This window comes from Lytechinus variegatus, chromosome 2 (assembly GCF_018143015.1).
Source record: "Lytechinus variegatus isolate NC3 chromosome 2, Lvar_3.0, whole genome shotgun sequence".
Taxonomy (NCBI): Eukaryota; Metazoa; Echinodermata; class Echinoidea; order Temnopleuroida; family Toxopneustidae; genus Lytechinus; species Lytechinus variegatus.
Window position 1 is genome coordinate 33,723,510 of NC_054741.1, and position 23,056 is coordinate 33,746,565.

Sequence of the window (23,056 nt, forward strand, 5' to 3'; positions counted from 1 at the left end):
TATATCATTATTTTCAGGGCGCCAGTGGTGTGAGCAATGTGTTAAAAATCTTGCGACAAGAACTTCGATATGCGATGGGGCTTTGTGGTAAGCATGACATTAGGCCACACACAGGAAAAAAACACTTTTTAATGTTAAACAGCACTGTTTGATATTTAAAACTTACAAGGTTTTTTAATCTGGTGAATGACAAATAAATGTAAAGCTGAGGCTCGCTCATGTGATGATAAAATAAACGTATAAATTATTTAAAAATTAATAGTAATTTTGTGTAAGTATATCGAATGTGCGAGTATTTACAAAGCGCAATATCCACTCGTGCGCATGATGAACATAAATATATTCAAGTTATGTTCATACGTTTACATCAATTGAATAGCGCTATGCATTACTTGTTAAAGATGTATCATAAACTTAAGTTTTGCAGGAAGCACTTCTTATACCTTGTTCATGACATTGTGTTTTAAGTATTAACATCTTTCAGCATTTGCTATTACCATGTCGGAGCTTATAAAATAAGAATGATACGATTGCTGTGTCGGCTCTTTTCATGTTTTCTCTTCGCCTTGCCATCCATCATGAAAAGTCGTCTTCTTCCGCCCGTTAATCATCTTGTATTAGGAATAAGAGTCTTACCAATTCCAAGAGTTGTGACCAGTTAATAGCTCGTGCGCATTCTGAATCATGAATTAGGAGGATATCTGTTTGAAATAATGAAATCATTCACGTTCAATCCACGTCATGTTGAGCGTGAGGTGATTTATTTAGTCGAAAACTTCTTTCCAACGTTTTTTAACATTTCCTCGGAATTTTATTCTTGTTTTTCTTAATTTCATAATCACATGCAATGCCACACAAATTTTGGGGGGGGGGTGATGAAGAAAAAATAAAGAAAAGGGTAAGCTTACAATGGGTATGCGGGTGCCGAAAGCTAAAGAGAAAACAGAGAGGAGAGTATAATGTAGATCGGAGTGAGAGAGTATTGTCTATTTCTACTCAAGATGCTCGAGAGGTGCGGTGGCCGAGTGGTCTAAGGCGCCTGACTAGACATTTGAAAGTACGGGGTCCGATCCTCAGTCACGAAACCTGTGCCCCTGAGCACTCAATCTACATTCAAATTCAAATAAATGTTTTTAAGGGGGGTATCTATGTGTGCATTTGTCATAAAATGCTCAAGTGACATTACATGAAGGAATGAAATTTGAAGAAAAAAAAAACGGGGGCTGAACGGGCTCCAGCCGTCCCCATTTTTGATTTATTAAACGTGTAAACATTTAAAAACGACCAGCTCCCTCTCCTATTTCGCCTCATCCTACCACCATGACCACTTCAAAAACCGCTCCACTGCCCCTGTCCTTGCCCGCATACATTCGTATATTCCGAAGCTTTGTTATTCCGAAGGTTCGTTATTCCGAAGGTTCGTGTTTGCGAAGGTTCGTTAGTCCGAAAACGAAATGAGATCGTAATTCCGAAGGTTCGTTTGTCCGAAAACGAAGTGAGGTTCGTAATTCCGAAGGTTCGTTAATCCGAAAACGAAATGAGGTTCGTATTTCCGAAGGTTCGTTAGTAGGAAAACGAAATGATTAACGAACCTTATTTCGTTTTCGGATTATCGAACCTCCGGAATAACGAACCTTCGGAATAACGCCACAAATGTTCGGATTAACGAACCCTTTTACGTTTTCGGATTAACGAACATCGAGGTATAGGCAATTTACGTGTTTCGGAATTACGAAGTGTAACCGTTCTTGCCGAATGTCAGTAGAAATACCTCATACAGTGCATTTTGAATTCCGCATTGGCAATGCTAGAAGATGTAATAAAACATTATACAGATATTGACTAATGGGGTGTGTAATATAAACATTCTTTGGACCACCGGATTTGTATTTTCCCGAAGCGCGCAGCGCTGAGGGAAAATATGATCACGAGGGAAAATATTAATCCTTTAGGTGGTCCAAAGAATGTTTTTTTTTACACATCCCATCAGTCAATATCTGTTATATTAGATAGCCTCTAATGATGAAGATAAAGTTAGGCCTAACGTGCAGCATGTTTATGATATTCACAGTGATTGATTGAACTGGTATATATCTAACGTTAGATCTTGATCTATAGATATCTAAGTAACGTTAGTCTAACGCAGTGAATGACCCTTTTCTATTCAAATCAACTTTGTTTAGGCCTAGCCCTAGATCTAAATCTAAGTTCGAGCCCAGTCCAGGTCCAGGACCCAAGGCAGGCCGATAATGCATGGTAACATCTAATCCACAAGAGGGCGCCATACACGTAAAAAGATATTTTCATGGACCGGTTGGTCAATATATTCATCGAAGGTGGACCGGCTGGGAAAATACATAGATTTCGATAATATCACGTGACGCGCTATGGACCAATCACGCTTGGCTATCTGTCTTGGCTATCTAATATAATGTATTATTATATCCTCTGTTTGCCTCGTGGGTTCCATGATATTTGCTCCGGCAACGTTAATTGCTCCGCTGTAAATTTCACACACTAACTCACTAATGGACTGACCAACTTCCACCTTTGATTTAATACTATACCCTATCCTAAGCCTCAACCTAACATAAAAACCCTTTTGCAACCCTAAGCCTAACCATAATCTTTGACGAAATAAAGACGAAACAAAGTCCGGAGTAATTGTCGTCGGAGCAAATGAGCGTCTGTTGATAAACAAGAAAATATTGGCATACAGTGCAGGGTCCAGTAGAGAGCAAATGTGGAGTGACAAAACAATGTCATGGGTTTGTTGGGTTGATTTCATCACTATGTCTGATGTCCTCATTTGCAGGTTGTTCCGATGTCAATGATATCCCCGAAGACGTCGTTGTGCATGAATCTTATTATCACCAGCCGAGGCCAAAACTATGACGTCAACTTTCGGCGGGAGAAAGAGATGGAGTGCGTGATATCGCCCGTGTTCGCGTATGAGATACAAGTCGATTTGGTATATTTTCTGGAGCTGCCAGATCATAGCCAAATTTTCCATAAACGCAATGTTCTGACAATTTTCACATTTTACATGAATTATGTTACAAACATTGGTTTTGCTTTCCTGTTAATTGAATAGAGTAGAAAAGAAATGTAATGTACGGTTTTGTGAAATGAGTTCGTGATACCGATGAATGGCCAACAGCTTTGATTGTAACAAATATATGTTTGCTTGATGCATGGGATTTAGGGAGACTTAAATTGTAGTCCGGTTTGGCAACTAATGCAACGAGTTTTGTACAGCTCATCCCGAGTACATGACAAATGTCAAATTGAAACCTGTAAATTTGCAATGATTTTATTGGCACAAGATAAATACAGGACAGAGTCACAAAAGGAACCCCTTAGCTCGCTGTTAATCATAGTGGAAATTAAAGTCTTAGACAACAGACAAGCATACTGTCGGCAAGGTCAAAGATCGCATGGCAAATTTTACATATTGCATAAAAAAATGTCGGGATTGTAGTCACAGATAATTTATTGTGACATTACATTCATAAGTACACATTATTGTCTATTTGTATAATAAATGAATTAAAACTCGATATCTTGGTTCAAGTGCAGTTAATTGTGTCATAATTTTGTCTAGGGGTATGGCTATCATCTGGGTCTGTCCAGGGATATCTTCCATTGCCCAATAATGACGCTGGAGAGAACCAATACAAATTGCCATCTAATGACGTCCTCATTGTATACGTCCAACACAATATCAGAATGGTGTGTGATGTTAAAGGTCAAGTCCACCTCAGAAAAATGTTGATTTGAATCAATAGGGAAAAATCAGACAAGCACGATGCTTAAAATTTCATCAAAATCGGATGTAAAATAAGAAAGTTATGACATTTCAAAGTTTCGCTTATATTTAACAAAATAGTTATATGAACGAGCCAGTTCCATCCAAATGAGAGAGTCGATGATGTCACTCACTCACTATTTCTTTTGTTTTTTACTGTTTGAATTATACAATATTTCAGTTTTTACAAATTTGGTGATTAGGACCTCCTTGCCTGAAGCACAAAATGTTAAAATAATGGAATTCCACGTGTTCATTGAGGAATGAAATTTTATGTCACATGACAATGACGAGAAAATAAAAATATTTCATAATTCATATAATAAAATACAAAAGAAATAGTGAGTGAGTGGTGTCATCAGATCCCTCATTTGCATAACGACCGAGATTTGCATATAACTGTTTTGTGGAATGAAGCGAAAATTTAAAATGTCATAACTTTCTTATTTTACATCCGATTTTGATGAAATTTTCAGTGTTATGCTGGTTGAATTTTTCTGTTTTTATTCAAATCAAGTTTTTGTTGGGGTGGACTTGTCCTTTAAGACCAACCATGCTAGGTTAACAGTGTCTAATGAAAATAGTTCTCTACCGGGACAATCGAATCCGGGCCCCAACGTAAGACTGTAAGGAACCCCGCCGCAGTCTAGTGGATATTTCTCACCAATAATTTCACAAAGGGAAGGAAGATCTTGTAATCCTGTACTGACTCAAGCTACGCTCACAATTATTTCTCTATTCACATCTATTTCACAACATATTCCAAAAAGTTATCAAAGCTGTTTTACATGTCATATCTTACTTGTATTACACTTGAATGCATATGCATGCCTACCATATCTGAGCATACGCTGCAGCTGAGGCATGACGTCTGGTAATTGTTCAAAACAAATATATGTGTTGGTCGGTTGGATGGGCTTCTTCCTATCCACTGACCCATCTCCGTGGTCTAGTGGTAATGCACCGACATCTCAAAGCTGGGTCCCGGTTCTATTCTCAGCAGAGACAGTTTTTCGGCTGCGTCAAAATTTTCAACAATGGAGAATAGTTCTATATAGCCATGATAGCTCTTTGGCACTTTATTACAACAATACGAAGTTTACTTTTGTTCTCTATGCACATTTATTCCACGAGACTCCCCCCTAGTTAATCCTAGATCCATCCCTGCATGGTATAGTAGTATAGTATTTATTTTTCCGATCCAGAATACATAAAAAAGGACAAATACCTACATATATAAGAGTGAGAGGAACAACAAAATGGAATCGGCTGGATTACCCATATACCCATATACCCACGACACTGCTGGTCTTCCATGTGGTCCAGAAAAGATGCTAATTAGAACTGTTATATTTACAAGCAAACAAACAAACAATAAATAAAGGATATGAGTGTACACGAGTAATCTATATAATCTAAACGATAAAAGACATGATCATAACTATGCTAGCAATATAATAAAAAGGTGATTGTTAATATTATATGATTACACATAATTAATATAAATAAAAATCAGAGGAGAGATAGAGAGAGAGAAAAAAAAATACTTCATATTTTCCAACACCACGCTTTGGAGTAATTTTGCCCCCTTATCAAAATACTTACCCTGTCCCAATACGCCCCTGCTGTTCATGAACTCGGCACACCGCTCAAATAAAATGAGCAAAGGAAGAGCAAAGTACGATTCCGTATTCCGAAGTGCATTGTCAATATCAAACACGAGTATTAATGTTATACCTCAGTCTGCATGGCACAAGTTCGTTCAATATGTCGGATGTCCTTGACAAACCTCGCAACATCCAGCAGTATGAAGATGGAGCACAGAAGGTATTGCCTCCATCATACTTTCGACATTATAACTACCCAGGACCTGCCGGTCAAACATACACCGACAACAAGGCTGCATTCAAAAGGTAAATACATTGATAACATATTTTATGATCGTAATTACTCTTGGCCGTATACTGATATTGATTATATGTGATATCAAATAAGCTACTTCGTCAACTTATATGTATGAGCATGCAGAAGAAGGTCAATGGCCGTATACCGGAATAGAGATTTTTGAACCACTGGGATAATCATGGGGAATTATGGTTGTTCATCATAACGCATGTTGTTCTAAAACTGCCTGTTATCCAATTTAAAGAATACGCAGTTTTCAGTCACGTTTGATATTTGGCAACGGGTCAAATATCAAAAAACTAGAAGCTTTGAAGTTTCCAAAGTGTAAATTAACACAATAATTGAATAAAAAGGATTCGAACCCACGACCCTCTAAATCAATGTCAGAAGACTAATCCACTAGACCACAACGCTCCAATAACAAGATGGCAGAAGGTCCTATGAAGTTTTCAAAGCCTTTGCTATGACTCGGCTTGGCATTCATGTTTTTTTTTCTTTTTTTGCGAGCCATCACTTGTTATTAGCTTAGCATGACAAAAATTACGTGAACTAACGTACTATGAACTAATCTATGCAGTGGTTCCGTTATGAGAGTAGAATATCGCAGATTTGGTATACCAGGCAATATACCTGAAAAAACATTATATTAAGGAAAAAAACGGATAATTGAATAAAAGGAAATTTCACTTGCGAAAAGGCTTACGCTCATTACAAAATTGCTTATCAGAACCCTGGGAGCATATTACCAAAAATGTTATAAAAAATAAATTTAACTAGAATTTAATTCGTCATGCGGACGAATTAGGTGGTCTGTCATGATTTGTCATTCAGTGTCGGCTGATGTATGAAATAAATCATTTAGATATCATTGATAATCTTGATCGTAGACATCCTAAGAATAAGTTTTGACCATTACTAAATGTGATTATTGATGTGGTGATGACAATCGTTAGACATACATCTTCAAACAGATACATACAAGATAGATGATTATACCTCACGGATCAACACGGCAATGCCGGCATGATCTGGGGAGGTCCGGGATAGTTTTGCCCCAGATGACTGTGAACACGGCATCAACACGGCAGCTTCACACGGATCTATACGGATCATGCCGGCAGAGCACGTCGTCAACACGGATCAATACGTCAGCAACACGGACCTACACGTCAGCTACACGGACCACCACGTCAGCAACACGGACCTACACGTCAGCAATACGGACGAACACGTCAAATGCGTTATCCATTGTGCTAGCATATTCCCCATAGAGATTACACGTAAGCAAATTTGAGAATTACAATTCCAATTTTGCAAGCGAAATACGGGCATGATCAAAAAATTTGATCAAAAAATGGAGGGCATGTTTCGAAAGCTAAGAATCCCGGCTACAACATACTAAAAATTCAGGGAAAACTGACAAGAAACAATGGAGATATAGCTCACGAAATAGAGGAATGTCGAATCTAGTTTTGAAAAAAGGTCATGTCCCATAGAGATTACACGCAAAATACATGTGATATGAAAAAAGTAATTATAATCTGTTTTATCTTGCTAAATTTTAACTTTTATACCTTTAAATTATCATAAAGGATCATGTAAGAAGTGGCAAAAAGAAAAAAAAGTGAAAAAAAAATTCATCTTGTTCACCCCAGGACTCGAACCCGCGCCCTTTAGAAAGCAGTCAAAGCCACGATATTCCCCATAGAGAATACACGTAAGCAATTTTGAGAATTACAAGTCCAATTTTGCAAGCGAAATACAGGCATGATCCTGGCATCTGATCAAAAAATGGTGGGCACACTTGCGAAAGCTTAGAATCTCAGCTACAACATACTAAAAGCTTAAAGAAAACTGACAAGAAAAAATGGAGATATGGCTCACGAAATAGCGGAATGTCGAATCTAGTTTTGAGAAAAAGTCAGGTCCCATAGAGATTACACGCAAAATGAGGAAAAATGACATGCCTCTTTTCATCGCTGTTTTACGCAATGATGCAATTCTCAAAACGAAAATTAATGATAACTAAGGAGAAAGAGTACATTCTAAACTACAACATATCGAAATCTGGGCGAAAACTGATCTATATTCGAGAAGTTACAACCAAATTTGCATAAACTTGATGACGTCATTTTTGAAAAAATGAAATTTTTAGTTTAGGCGCCATTTTGATGACGTCACGATATAATTTAGGGACAATGGTGACATGAAATCAAATTTACAACTCATACTCTATCGATATATGAAAACAAAATTGGGGGTCAACGGACTATTTAAAGAGCTACAGTGAATTTTCAATAGGCATGTTTTTGCCCATATATGGCCTATAGTGAGAGCTCGCGCGCACACGTGCTGCAAAGTTTAACGGGTGTTAATTTCGTTGTTAATGGTCGTAGAAGGTTGATCAAGGTATCAAATTGTTCAAAATTTTATTATCAATGAAATGATGTAAAAAAAACGGTGTTTCTGCGTTGTGTTAAGGCGTTACGCGCGGAAACGCGCGCGCATGCGTGCGCGCGTGCAAAATTTTTGAAATGCTTAGAATGACCTAAAACGTACTCTCGTTTGGTCAAAAAGTGATTTTGAGCATTTTTAAATTTTGACGCGCGCGTACGCGCGCGTCGTGACCTTCGGGTGACCTTTGATGACATGACCTGATGACCCTTGACCTTAAATTGATGTGATGTTATTTTGATTGATTTTTGATAATTAATAATGGAGATATGATTGATAATGTGATTTTACAAAATGGCGCCTAGATGACGTCATCATGACCTGATGACCTTGAAAAGCTTATTTTGACGTGTCCATGACAGATCCTATGTATGACGAAAAAATCAGCAAAATTGATTCAGCCGATTCGGAGAAAAGTTGGCGACAAGAAAATCCGTAAAAATAAAGAAAGATAGAAAGAAAGAAAGAAACTAGAATTTAATTCGTCATGCGGACGAATTAGGTGGTCTGTCATGATTTTTCGTTCAGAATCGGCTAATGTATAAAATGAATAATTTAGATATGATTGATAATCTTGATTTTAGACATCCTAAGAATAAATTTTGACCATTGCTCAATGTGATTATTAATGTTTCCCATAGACTTTACACGTAAGCAATTATGAGAATTACAATTCCAATATTGCAAGTGAAAAACGGGCATGATCCCGGCATCTGATCAAAAAGTGGAGGGCACATTACCGAAAGCCCAGAATCTCAGCTATAACATATTAAAAGCTCCGGCAAAACTGACAAGAAGAAATGGAGATATGGCTCACGAAATAGAGGAATGTCGAATCTAGTTTTGAGAAAAAGTCATGTCCCATAGAGATTACACACAAAATACATGTGATATGAAAAAAACAATTATAATCTGTTTTATCTTGCTAAATTTTAACTTTCATACCTTTTAATTATCATAAAGGATCATGTAAGAGGTGGCAAAAAGAAAAAAAAATGAAAAAAAAAAATCATCTTTTCTACCCCAGGAATCGAACCTCCGCCCTCGAGAAAGCAAGTCAAATGCGTTATCCATTGAGCCACGATATTCCCCATAGAGATTACACGTAAGCAATTTTGAGAATTACAATTCCAATTTTGCAAGTGAAATACGGGCATGATCCCGGCATCTGATCAAAAAATGAAGGGCACACTTCCGATAGCCCAGAATCTCAGCTACAACATGTTAAAAGCTCAAGGAAAGCTGACAAGAAAAAATGGAGATATGGCTCACGAAATAGAGGAATGTCGAATCTAGTTTTGGGAAAAAGTCATGTCCCATAGAGATTACACGCAAAATGAGGAAAAATGACATGCCTCTTTTCATCGCTGTTTTACGCAATGATGCGTTTCTCAAAACGAATATTTATGTTAACTGAGGAGAAAGAGTACATTATAAACTACCACATATTGAAATCTGGGCGAAAAACGATCTATATTCGAGAAGTTACAGCCAAATTTGCATAAATTTGATGACGTCATTTTTGAAAAAAATGAAATTTTTAGTCTGGGCGCCTATTTGATGACGTCACGATATAATTTAGGGACAATGGTGACATGAAATCAAATCTACAACTCATACTCTATCGATATATGAAAAAAAAATTGGGGGTCAACGGACTATTTAAAGAGCTACAGTGAATTTACAATAGGCATGTTTTTACCCATATATGGCCTATAGTGAGAGCTCGCGCGCACACGTGCTGCAAACTTTAATGGGTGTTTATTTCTATATTAATGGTTGTAGAAGGTTGATCAAGGTATCAAATTGCTCAGAATTTTATTAGCAATTCAATGATATTAAAAGAAACGGTTTTTCTGCGTTGTGTTAAGGTGTAACGCGCAGAAACGCGCGCGCATACGTGCGCGCGCGCAAATTTTTGAAATGCTTAAAATGACCTGAAACGTACCCAAAAAATTTTATAGGTCATTTGGACGATTTTTTTACCTTTGGCGCGCGCGTACGCGCGCGTCATGACCTCTACATGACCTTTGATGACATTGACAGTTGACCCTTGACATGAAGTTAATGTCCTGTAAATATTATTAATTTTTGATAATTGATAATGAAGATATGATCAAATGAAGAATTTTACAAAATGGCGCGTAGATGACGTCATCATAACCATATGACCTTCAAAAGCTTAGTATGCCGTCTCTATGATAGATTCTATGTATGACGAAAAAATCAGCAAAATTGATTCAGCCAATTCCGAGAAAAGTTGGCGACAAACATAGGTGCTAAGAATAAATAAATAATAAAGAAAATTCTGACGAAATCAATAGGTGATCTGTCATAGACAGACCACCTAATAAGAAAATTCTGACGAAATTAAGAGGTGATCTGTCAAAGACAGACCACCTAATAAGAGACCCATTTGATAATAATAACTCTGTAGCCTCTTCGGCCATGTCAGCTGGACGCTGATCTTCCAGCAGGCCCCTGCATAACATAACATAAGTTGTTGTTATTACCCTTTCCCAATCTAAATGCTGAGCGCCTAGCAATAATAATAATAGCGTCCATATGCGGACTTGGATATTTTTACCCTAGGCTTTAGTCCCTCGGCATTTTTACAGAGCAGTGGCATTTCAAGGAATAAGTTCCTGCCATGTTCTCATTCATCTCATCTGGGTTGAGTGCAGCACAATGTGGATCAATTTCTTGCTGAAGGAAATTACGCCATGGCTGGGATTCGGACCCACGACCCTCTACAGTGCGTATCAAAAAAAAGTTTACACTTTGAAAAAGCCCTGGGAATTCAAAAATATACAACATGTGGGTAATGTTTTCACACATAATCTTAGGTTTGGGTCTCATCTATCCGATGAAAGTAAAGGTTTTGACAGAATGGTACACTTGAGTGAGCACTGTCCCTTTTTGTAAAGCTCGCAGAAGTCTGTTTGCGCAGGAATGCTCGTTTTCTCGCTGTGTCAAGGGGAAAGGGCGAAATCAAACTTGCCCTGCGAAACATTTTTAATACATTTCACTTGCACTTTTATTCAATTGAAATAAAACGGATACATTCAAGCATTTTGTAACAATTTTGCCACCAAAAATTGAAATTGCAACATTTAGTAAGCATAACCTTTATCCTTTTTGTGCCAGCTGGATCTGAAGACATCACCGAATCTGAATAAAAGTTTTATCAGACATCTCCAGCATTTTTTACTAAGTTTTTATCATTTAAAGTGGGTTTACATTTCAATACTTGTTTTTCCACACTTTTCCCAAGCTTGAAAATGATTAACAAAATTGAAATCAAGCCTAAGCCATTTCATGTAAATCACAGCTCAGTGCAAGGCAAATAACGTCTCGATGGCCTTGGTGTGTGGGGGATTGGGGTGCAATGCACTTTTCGAAGTGTTTTGGGCAAGGAAACAAGTTTGAAAAGGTCAAAGACATCTTCAAATCAATTTTACTACCTAAGTTCCACGTTTTCTTCATGATTAAGGTCTATTTTTATTTGCATATAACTCTTTCATAGTTCTGCGCAAATCACTTTTCACTAACTTTTCATAAGTAAGTGGTGCTCACTCAAGCGGAAATATTTTTCGACAGTTATATCGTCGTTTGCTTAAATGGATCTGTACCAATGTTAAAATGTGGAAAAAATCTTCAGGATATTACAAATATATAATTTTACAGGATTTTTTCTAAGTGTAAACTTTTTTTTTGATACGCACTGTATTGGTGTCCACATACAGATATAGATTCCGACCGCATCTCTTGAATGACGTTTCCACTCGCCATTTGTCAACTTCTCTTCTTGGGGAAACGGTGTCGATTCCCATTGGCATAGCACCCACTGCTACACAGAGATTTGCACATAAAGATGCAGAAGTTGGAATGGCAAAAGGTACGTTTATCTTGTAAACTATATATTTATAAGAAGGAAGAATCGATGTCGGAGGGCTGGATCAGAGATTCAGGGGGAAGGATGTTTGCTGACGTTATTATATCATCAATCATTTCACCTTTTATTTCATGCAAATTAAATAATTTGACATGATTTTGGTTTTTTTACATTTTTTTTAAGGGAGAGAAGACAATCGGCAATTTGTAATCAAATATAAAATGTTATGATATGTGGACAATACAAAGCGAGATGATATTTCAGTCCACGGTTTCCAATTTTTTAAGTTTCCAGAGGCACGCAAACGCTTTGTCGGGAGAATTTTTCTTATATTTTGCATTCAATTCTCCAACCGTTTCCTTGAAATCGGACGTATTTGTAGTTGTTCAGTTTCTCGTTTTTAGATCATTTTTTCTTATAAATTTCCGACCTTTGCCCCTACTGTGGGAGTTTAAAATACAAAAACTGATTTATCTATTTTTTGATGGGGGTGCAATTTCGTGTCTGAGAAAGTGAAAGGTGAAAATATTTGATAACGTCGAGGAAGGTGCAAAGGAAACCGAAGTCAAGTTCTTGAAAGCCCATGCAATCGTCAATTCTCCATATTCATATATTTTATAAGAATTAAAAAAAAAACATAAGAAGAGAGTAAGTTTTAAAGCTCGTTAGAATCAACACAGGTATTTTCAATAAAATGCAATGAGGTTTCATCCGCAAGTTCATTCATGACTATAAAAAAACGCTGTGACTTTTTTGACCGCGAGTATGGGTTTTTCTCTGTAAAACTTCGTTTGGACAGGAGCAGAGGCAGTCGGTGGGCTCATGATCCGGAGCAGTTATGCCAACAAATTTCTGAAGGAGATTAGGGCAAGTGCCCCAGGAGTTGTCCTGTGGCAAAACGTTTACATCTGGAAGGACCGTCGTTATACCAAGGCTCTCATCAGGAAAGCCGAGGAGGCGGGGTGCAAGGCGTTGGTGATCACAGTGGATTCACCCAGTACTGGAGTTGACACATCGGATTTCTATAGAAACTACATGATTTATAATCACGAAGAATGCAGGTATGTTCATGAGCTAATGCATGGTGTCCTCTGACCGAAGCATATATGGAGGGGGTAAAGCTTTGATTTTTAGTCAAATCGCAAACGTGCATTTAGGACTTGCAGGAGTCCGGAGGGAGGGGTGGTATAACAAAAATCATAAGATTTGTTGCCCCTACACACTTCCTTTGCCACCCCCCCCCCTGATCCATTCATCAGACTGGACTTATTCAAGAGTGGAATCATAAACAGTAATAACTTTTTATTTCTTATCCTTATATTCTATCAAGTGTTTGAAGGACCAAGTACAGTTATGTTTTTTTAGCTAATCTCAGTAATGTAATCAAGATTGACGAATTTCCCTTGAACATTCCTCCTCAACGTTGGTATGAAAAACATTCCAAGATTTTGATTTTAAGGCATTTTGGTCGACCAAAAAAAGATTTTGGTCAACTTAAAACCTTGGTAATGGGACTCACTTACGTCGGTTGGATTTATGTCAGCTTAGAAAATTATATCAATTGGAAAGTGGAACCACACTGTGATTAAGGATTCCCCATCATCAAGTTCATTACATTGCCAGTATTTTTAATTTATTCCAATATTCCTGAAGAGTATTTCTAAAGGGCTTTATCTCAATATTAACACACAAAAAATCCACTTCCTTCTGAATCGAGGATGAGGTTTACGTTGACTAAATCCTTTTTACTTTTTCTTCTTTCTTCTCCTCCCTCTTCTTCGTTTTCTTCTATCTCTCCTTCCTCATCCCCCTCTTTTCATTTTCCGTTTCTCTTTTTTAAAATACCTTTTATACTTCGTTCTATTTTATCCAACGATAATTTTTATCCTTATCGTTATTCACGACCTGTTTTGTTTATGATTCAGACAGTCCGAGATAGACCTAGACCTTGAAGAACAACAGGAAGCAAAGAAAAGAGGAGACCCTAATCTAATAATGTTCTTTACGGCTCTGAAAGATCCCAGTATTACATGGAAAGACATTACTTGGGTTAAGTCACTAACCTCACTTCCTATCGTGTGCAAGGGTATATTGACAGGTAAACATTGTAAACCTGTGGACTATCTCATAACCTTATTGAATCTGACTTGGCATATGAGCAACTGATAACTGAGTTAATAATGGTTGACTGAAATGAAGTGGGCGTTGTGGCATGCGCCTGTAATCCAAGCTGTGTGGAAGTTACAAATTGATGCAGAGGTTCGAGCCCTGGTCACGTCTTTCGGATGGTGACGTTAAAGGTCGGTCCCAGACGTAAATAATCATATCCAATTGATACACGTCTGACAAAACTCAAATACACACACACACATAAGTTAATCTTCATCGATCATATTCGAATTACGCGCTTTAAGTGATGCGATTTAGGTTTATTGGGAATGGTGTCACATTTGGCCTACCATAATCAAATCTTTTTATGTCATATGAAATTTTCGGAAAAGCTTTCTACATTATTCCGGAAAGTACGAGCCACTGTGCAAGATACATCAGTCGGGACACATTCCACACTTTCAGATACATAAAAGTAATTTTTCCATTAATAATGTATTTAACTTTGTAAAATCTAGCTGAAGCAGCGACTCAAGCCGTTAACGCAGGAGCCGATGGTATCATCGTTTCCAGCCATGGTGGACGTCAATTGGACGGGGTACCTGCACCGGTAAGATACTACTTACTTACTACTACTACTACCACTACTACTACTACCACTACTACTACTACTACTGCTACTACTACTATTAATAATTTAATTCATATGGAAATTTGAGGTGTAATCGTGTTATTTACAAATATGCTTATACAGCTCGATATTTTTTCTTCGATATTTCTAGTCTTTTTAACCAATACATGTACAGCAAGTAGCAACTGTGTATTGCCATATGTTGTTAGTGTGTTTGCCTTGTATTATTTTATTGTTTTGTTTGTTCGCATAATGTCGCAGTCAACGCATAATGAGCATAATAAGCACTTGGTCTGCTCTCATTTCGTCAATGTTCCATTTGGTCTAACTTCAGTTCGTTCGCTTTCACTTTGTCTAAACCCATTTCGGCTAATAATCATTTGGTATCGTTGCCATGGGTCCATCAATCACCAATAGGTCCAATCACCGGTTCTAGGACAATTACCTCCCAGACATTAAGCGTTGCTGCGACATTATCGGTTGTAACAACTGTTGCATACAGTATTTTTTTCCTTTTAACGAGAGCGCCGTTAAAACCCAAACAAGAAAAACATGGGTCACTTATACCTGTGGGCTGACAATACATAGAGAAGGATGAATATTTCTGGAAATGTATAGATAGGCATAATTCATAGAAGTGGAGTGGGATACAGTTTATCTGCAAAGTGGTCGAAACATTTTGCTCATTGCTTCTGCAAACGCTCTTGTGGCTAACTTTGTTTCACATTTTCTTTCGTCAAATCTTAGAATCTAATGCGCCGTCAATCTTTTGAGGAGTATATACATCCTTGACCTTTATGAAATGATATTTGTAAGAATTTCAATTTGATATTTAAACCCTTGGGCAAGAGAGGCACTTACGATTCTATGGATATGGTTAAGTAGGCCTATTTTCACCAATTGGTTTACCGGTTATGAATATTAAGTATCACGAAAGTATTAGTTTTCTTTTATCTTTTCTCAACTGCAAGATATATATTTGCTCACTAATATTATGCTCAATAAATAAAGAGTGAGAATAAATCCCACATTCGCTGTACATCCAAGACATCAGCGACATGTAGCCCTTAACCCTAATAATTATAGTAATACTCCCAGGGTATTTCAAAACTTGTCAGTACCGGGGGGGGGGGGGCGTTGCCCCAAAAATCTCGGCCCAATTTTGCACAAAGGTCAAGATTTATGTAATGTACAAAGTAGTATAGCTCAATTTACGAAAGTCCTTTTATTCATTTTTTAAAAAGAATTTATGCTAATTCTTGCGAGAAATCATACATCTTGGTATTTCTCACAAAATAAAGCCTCAGCAGGAATATCAATTTTTGGTACAAATGTCAATGTCTTTTATAACTCCCTCATCAATTCTTAAAAGAAAACAGATAGGCTGTGGTAACTATTCCTATATATTTTTTTTAATTTTCTTATGTATTTCTTTGTTTTTCATCAAGCGTTTTCAGATGCGTTTGAGTTGGTGTTTGTGAATATGGGTGTGTGTGGTAATTATTTACACTATATGAAACAATGATGATACTTACTAGAAAAGTATTTACGTAAATTGGAAAAGCTCCTGATTTTGTCCATATAAGGTTATACACAGTCATCATTTATAAAGAAATGGCAAAATTTCAGTGGCATGTGTTCAGTAAACGTAATCTGACACCCGCATGGTAGGTCCGATTGCCATAAATTTGGTATCAAAATGTGCGGGAAAGATTAGAAAAAAAAATGTCATGAAATTTCGTTTCGAAATATTGAGACGTTCCGAAGTACCGACAAAAAAATCGACAGGGAGCCATGATGCACCCAGAAGTATTAGGGTTAAAAATAGCACAAGGTCAATGTTGATTGGGTAGATTACTACGTTATACTATTTTTTTTCTCTCTAAGATTGATGCATTAGCTGAAGTAGTAGAAGCAGTTCGTGGGCGTAACGTTGAGGTATACATGGACGGAGGGATACGGAATGGAACCGACGTCCTGAAGGCTCTTGCAAGAGGGGCAAAGGCAGTATTTGTAGGAAGGCCTGCTCTATGGGGACTGGCTTGCGGGGTAAGCAATTGACTTTTTTTCTTAGTTTTTTTTTATTGTAAAAATTGTAAAAATACATGAAAAGTTTTACTTCTACAACTTAGAATAATAATCAAAGGGCCTAGCCACTTGGACTGTTCATAAAAAAAATCAATTGTTGGGTCTTCGTGATATGGTTTTCGTAAGTGGCATTGCATCGAAAGCGTCTAGTGTAGAGTAATTTACTGTAAAAAATTGTAAACGCGGGAAGGTGCCGATTGTAGACAGAGTAGACAGATTTACACAATTTTCAACCAGTCAGAGTGTGTATTAAAGACTTGCATATTTCGTGCAATCAAAACATTTTCTACAACTAGCCCAAAGTAAATTGAATGTACTGTATATTTTGGGAGAGGGAATATACAAGCATGGTGTCTTTCTTGATGACGTTGTTCTTTCCTTTTTTTTAATTAAATATTTTGTTCTGTATCTGTAAAATTTCTCAGCAAACAAACCTCTTGAATCGCGAGCTGTTGTGCTTTAAAAGTGGCTCGAGGCCCCCCATACCCTTGCCTTTGCAGAAAGTTGCCCGTACCTGGGGATACTCAAAGGGGACCACCCCATATACACACACGCACACACACACACATTCCTCGAGTCATTTTAGGTATGGCACCAGTATTTTTAAAGTAGGAGAGGTCATTGGCATATTTACCCCCCCCCCTTTCTTGATCCCAAGGTGCGGCGATTAATGGGGACCGGGGGCAAACTTCAACTTGCGAGTGCACCCTTTGAAAATAAGTTTGATAACGATAAAACATCATTTCTCCATACCTCAATGTCATGCTTTAAAAGACTAAATCGATCTCTTTCTCATCTTTACACAAAATGTTGATATTTATTTCATTTCAGGGAGCTTCTGGAGTAGAAAATGTGTTGAGAATCTTACGCAATGAACTGGATTTTGCCATGAGTCTTTGTGGTATGAACATATTTATTCATAATGATACCTTATAATTATATCTAATATTTAATGATTTATTTAGTTTTATAATAAGAGTAAGGACGACGTTTTACACATGACATCTGTACTAAGATAAATATGCATAATATGATACGTTAAATCCTGGAATATCTTCATTTACAATTTGAAGCGTGAACATGTCCACACTGCGATATTTATACGTTGTCTACAATGGAATTAATAGTAAATTCGGATATTTTGACATTCAGATCTAATTGGCATGCATGTGATTTTTGTAGTTTAGATATTGATATGATAACTATTTAAAATTTCGATTGGCAACTGTAATGTTACCCTTATGAGCTCATCAACCTGCCTTTGTAACAAGCATGACTATGTTTTTTTTAATGTTCACATTAAACTTTTCAGGTTGCCCAGACGTGAATAACTTACCAAAGGATATTGTTGTGCATGAGTCTTTCTACCATTCTCCAAAGCACAAATTGTGATTTAATATTTTCTAATAATAGATTAACAAACATGCTTCTCCGTAGTATTGGTGAATCCCTCAAAGTGTTGATCCCTATTCCAGTTTGTTCCAAATTATTGTGAAAGTCACGGCAGGGACTTTTTGATTTAAATTCTAACAACAGTTTAAAGCTATTGAATTCATTCAATTTAATAGGCTGGTCATAATCTTGTTATAACTGTGCATTGTCACGTTTGTTAATATAACAAGTCTTTATGATACGACCCCTGGGTCTCGTCTAACAAAGAGTTGCGATTGATACGATCAACCTCAATTATATGGAAACCCATCATTGTCATAATATTTTCTACAAGAAGATGAAGATGAACAAATGTCCTTTAATTGTGAACAAAGAGAAGTACAATGAATTTCAAGAAAACAATGAATGCATGAATATACTTCACAGTTAGAAATTATTTTGAACAATCATGTATAATAGATCTTGACGCGCTAGCTTTCCATAGTTGTGGCAGATTGGATCAATCGCAACTCTTTGTAAGACGGGGCCCTGGAATGAACATGGTTTCATGCAATGTGTTAATTGCGTGTTCTCAGTGGCCCGTATTCTGAACTCGGGTTCAAATTAAACTCTGGTTTAAAGTTGGGGTTTAACTATGGAGAGCCAATAGGGGCACAAATTCTTAACAGTGCATATCCAATTTATAAACTCATTTGACACCCAAATTGTCTGGGAATGATAACTGGAGTATTTTGAAGTATTTTCCATCATTATGAAAGCAAAAGGGTACAGAAAAGTAAACATAAGAAGTATACAATATAAACAGAATGTTTTGAATATTTGGCTCCCCATAATTATGGCACAGACTTAGACCATGGACCAACTAGTAAGTCCATGCTTAGACTATGGTCTAAGTTAAACCCGACTTCAGAATATGGGCCAGTGTGTTCACAAAGTGGACTGTGTGGTGATGTGATTCAAACGGTTCAAATGCGGTGAAGACCATTTCACACACACAAGACACCTCTGAGGTGTGTTCACAGCGTTGACTATGTGAAAATGTGATCCACGTTGTTCTAATGCAGTCAAGGGCGGAAATCTCTCCCGAAAGGTAGGCGGGACCAGGGGCTGGAAAATTTGATAAGCAAAAAAATAAAAATACATAAATAAAATAAAATGAAATGAATTAAAAAAAAAGTTATCACCCAAAAAGTAAGGTCATCTCGTCCAAAATACGTGTTTTATTTCGATTTTGAATGATAGTAGGGGGACATTTGACGTTGTGTCTCCCCGGGATTTCCGCCCATTCTAATGCTCAAGTTCAACAGTAACTATGAAGATGATTTCATACTGTGCTCATTTGAACACAATGTGGGACGTTATGTTCTGCGCAAGGTGCATGTATTAAACTTTTAAAGTATGGGCTATATTATATAACTTGCACTTTTAGTAGAGTGGGTGCATTTACGAATTTAAACAAAAATAGAACAAAAAAATAACCGTGCATTTTCTTTCAATTTTAAGAGGATTGAAATTGCAATATACCTCAGAATATACTATTTGTTCGTAGCTTTCCGATAATCATGTATGTATGTAATCACTAAAGTTGTAAAGTAAGTTTTAAAATGGCTAGTTGAAAATAAATATATAATTACTGCCGTGGGAGTACACTTATAATGCCTTCAAACATGTCAAATGTAAAGTTCAGATGTTCACACAGAATCAACAGGTAAAAAAACACATCGATTTAAAGGTCACTTCACTTGTCTTACATCAAAATATTGATGATAATCCAATATAATTCGCATTACTAATTCTTTATCAAATCTTTAGACAGTTGGTGACTTCGACATCATAAAAGTTAGCAGACATCTTTGCTTTAAAGAGGAGCAACGAGATAATTTTAAAGATACTTGTTGGTAGATATCTGTTCATCATTTTAACCTTATTTTTGCAGTTTTCATACCAATGATAGCCAAGAATAGATTCAAAAATTGACAGTGTAAATTTCCACAAAGAGTGATTTCAACATGCTATATATTTAATGTTACATAATTATATTTTTAGTAAGACTTATAATTGAAATATTACATATCGACGTTCAAAAAAATTACATTATGCTAATGTAAAAATAAATGTATAGTGGTAATTGATTAGAATTGCATCATTATGTCATGGATGATTGAATTCCATTGCTAATTTGCAATACAACTGTAGTACATTCCTCAAAATTACAATAGAAATATGTGTTAAGTGAAGTTTTGTTTTAATTATTTTTGAATATTGCACCTCTTCCCCATAAAAATTAACATTAAAATTTCCCAACGACCGAGAAAGATTATGATTTCCTTTTTTTTCGATAGGGCAAGATAGGGCAGTATACTAAAAAAATGGACTATTCGTACCTATATCATTATGGAAATGTTTGTTTTCTGAGGGAATAATTATATTCCTCTTGACTAATACACTATTCGTTTAATATTGATAACTCATGGTGAGCATGATCGGTTCATCACGGACGGACATTTGATAGATTTTGAAAGTTTTGAAGGCTTGTAACAAATTAGGAATAAGATGAACAAGGTTCCTTTGTGTTTTATAGTGAAGGGTAGGACATAGTATGCTGAATGATTAAAAAAGTTTGTTGCCATGGTTACCTACAAACACAGGTATCCACTAAATGTGCCACATCACGGACGGACAAGATAGAAATGTGGTTTTTAGAATTTTTGTACATTTTTATTGTTTCTATCTAAACAGCTTTACATGGACCAATTATTGTTAATGCACCTAACACTCGGGTATGTTAGCTTCTATGTTCAGCATATTGAATTCTTAATCAATATCAAACTTCCGAGAGAATTGCAAATATTTTCCATCACGGACGGACATCATGGACGGACATCACGGACGGACACAATTAAAATACAATGGAAGTACTCTGTAAAAAGTTCTTAGTACTTTTTTGGTAAACAAATGCAATTGTTTTGATGATTTGTACATATTTTAATAATATTAAACAGTATTAGTTGCACAATCAAGTTGCTACAACTTCAATCAAGTTGCTGCAACTTGATTTAAGATGTAGCAACTTGATTTCTATGCTAGACGCACAGTATAATCTAGACATACGATTGCTCTTAACACATTTCTTGTCAAAATCGAACGTAAAGAATAGGTGATGTACAACTGTATAATAATAAAAAATAAAAAACGTAAAAAGCCATTGATATGCAGGCAGAAAGGAGCAAATTCACATGACAGTCCTTTTACTTTCAGAAGATGTTAGTATTCATAGAGAATTAGCAAGTGAAAAGACTTTAAATGAAAAATTGACATCCTGGTTCTTCCCGCATACATTTTTTACATAGTTTTTGTGGCTCAACTTACCCCAGACGATGGCACAACTTACCCCACAGATGGGGCAAGTTGAGCAATTTGACATCCTTTTTTTCAAAGGTCACAATGACATTCAGCGTGGGGGTAGAAAGTTATATATAGGTGAAAAATATTTCCCAAGAATCAAATTTAAAGGTAAGGTACTTATTTTTACAATATTACTAGTCATATCAATTCTAACGTGCAAAATGCAAAAAGTGTCACAACTTACCCCTCCTTCCCCTATTGTCTTTTTAAAGTGTAGAATACAAGTAGGTTCAAAATCAACAGCTAGTTGATTATTGATCATGTTGATACAAGTATTTTTATGATCATGATGATTTTAGGCATTAATTTTCCAAGAGCAAAGATGTTCTTTAAGGTCCAAAAACTAAATCTAAAAGATTAACAGGTCACTGATCCTTATGCTTGTTTGTTGGATCAACACTTGTCAGGGGCTCTCTTTAAATCCATCTTTTGCATATATCAAAGCGGAGACACCCCATAACATCAACAGCCCTCATCTATGTAGGCCCTGACCAAATCCAAAATTGAAATTGATATTCCAATCCAAAGCTTAACTTCTAAACACTACATTGCAAGCTTTATGCATTTTCACAGTTTACCAGATAAGCGATTTGCTTAAAATTAGCTCCAAAATGGACTTCGAAAAAAGGTATTCATGTAATTTTCACAAACCTATGTTCTGTTAGAAGCATTGTGAATCCATAAGTTTGTACATGGAAAAATTGATTTTTCTGCTTATCAGATTATGCATTGCATTCTACTTCTTCTCCATCACTTTCTGCAAGCTTGAATTGATGAAATCTACAGCTTTGGACTTGTTCTTGCCATACTTTGTTTCCCGCTTTTTTGGCATATAGTCAGGCAGCATATGTCATGAATTACCGGCTACTTCGAAAAATTGGCTAAGTCTGATTTTTCACTTTTATGTGATTGATGATATAACAAGGAACAACTTTCAACTTGGTGACAAATTTCTAATGGTCATCTTGACCATGCGAGGGGTCAAAATGTGGTCAATAGGGGTCAATTTTTGAAATTGCCCCGATTGTGTCGAGTCATACATCAAATTGTTTGTTTTGTTATACTGAACAAGAAAGTGTACACAACTATATACTCTTGACCTCCCGTTAAAAAGTTATGACCGGAAAGGTCAAAAGGTCAACGAACTTTCGGTAAATGGCAAATTACACTGAAATTGTTAAGAAAGCTCTTTTTCCGTATCTTTATGCATGTGTGTACTTTTTTATTTTCGATTTTGATAATTCCATCGACAGAGGTTCTTATCCAGAAGATATAAATTGTTAAGAAAGCTCTTTTCCGTATCTTTATGCATGTGTGTACTTTTTTATTTTCGATTTTGATAATTCCATCGACAGAGGTTCTTATCCAG

General features: G+C 36.5%; 2 protein-coding genes across 2 annotated transcripts in view; both read left to right on the forward strand.

Moving 5' to 3' along the window:
• Positions 1–3,735, forward strand: part of LOC121409751 (hydroxyacid oxidase 1-like) — a 9,430-nt gene extending 5,695 nt beyond the window's left edge. The window contains exons 7-8 of the mRNA XM_041601656.1: positions 18–87; positions 2,816–3,735. Coding sequence (XP_041457590.1) covers positions 18–87; positions 2,816–2,895 — 150 coding nt within the window. The 3' untranslated portion in view covers positions 2,896–3,735. The remainder of the gene's footprint in view (positions 1–17; positions 88–2,815) is intronic.
• A 1,670-nt stretch (positions 3,736–5,405) lies between these two features.
• On the forward strand, positions 5,406–19,383 carry LOC121407911 (hydroxyacid oxidase 1-like). The gene is made up of 8 exons (XM_041599154.1): positions 5,406–5,721; positions 11,914–12,065; positions 12,862–13,123; positions 13,988–14,160; positions 14,690–14,781; positions 16,690–16,851; positions 17,722–17,791; positions 18,203–19,383. The coding sequence occupies exons 1-8, from the start codon at positions 5,537–5,539 to the stop codon at positions 18,280–18,282; spliced, it is 1,176 nt and encodes a 391-aa protein (XP_041455088.1). The 5' UTR covers positions 5,406–5,536; the 3' UTR covers positions 18,283–19,383.
• Positions 19,384–23,056: the final 3,673 nt, after the last annotated feature.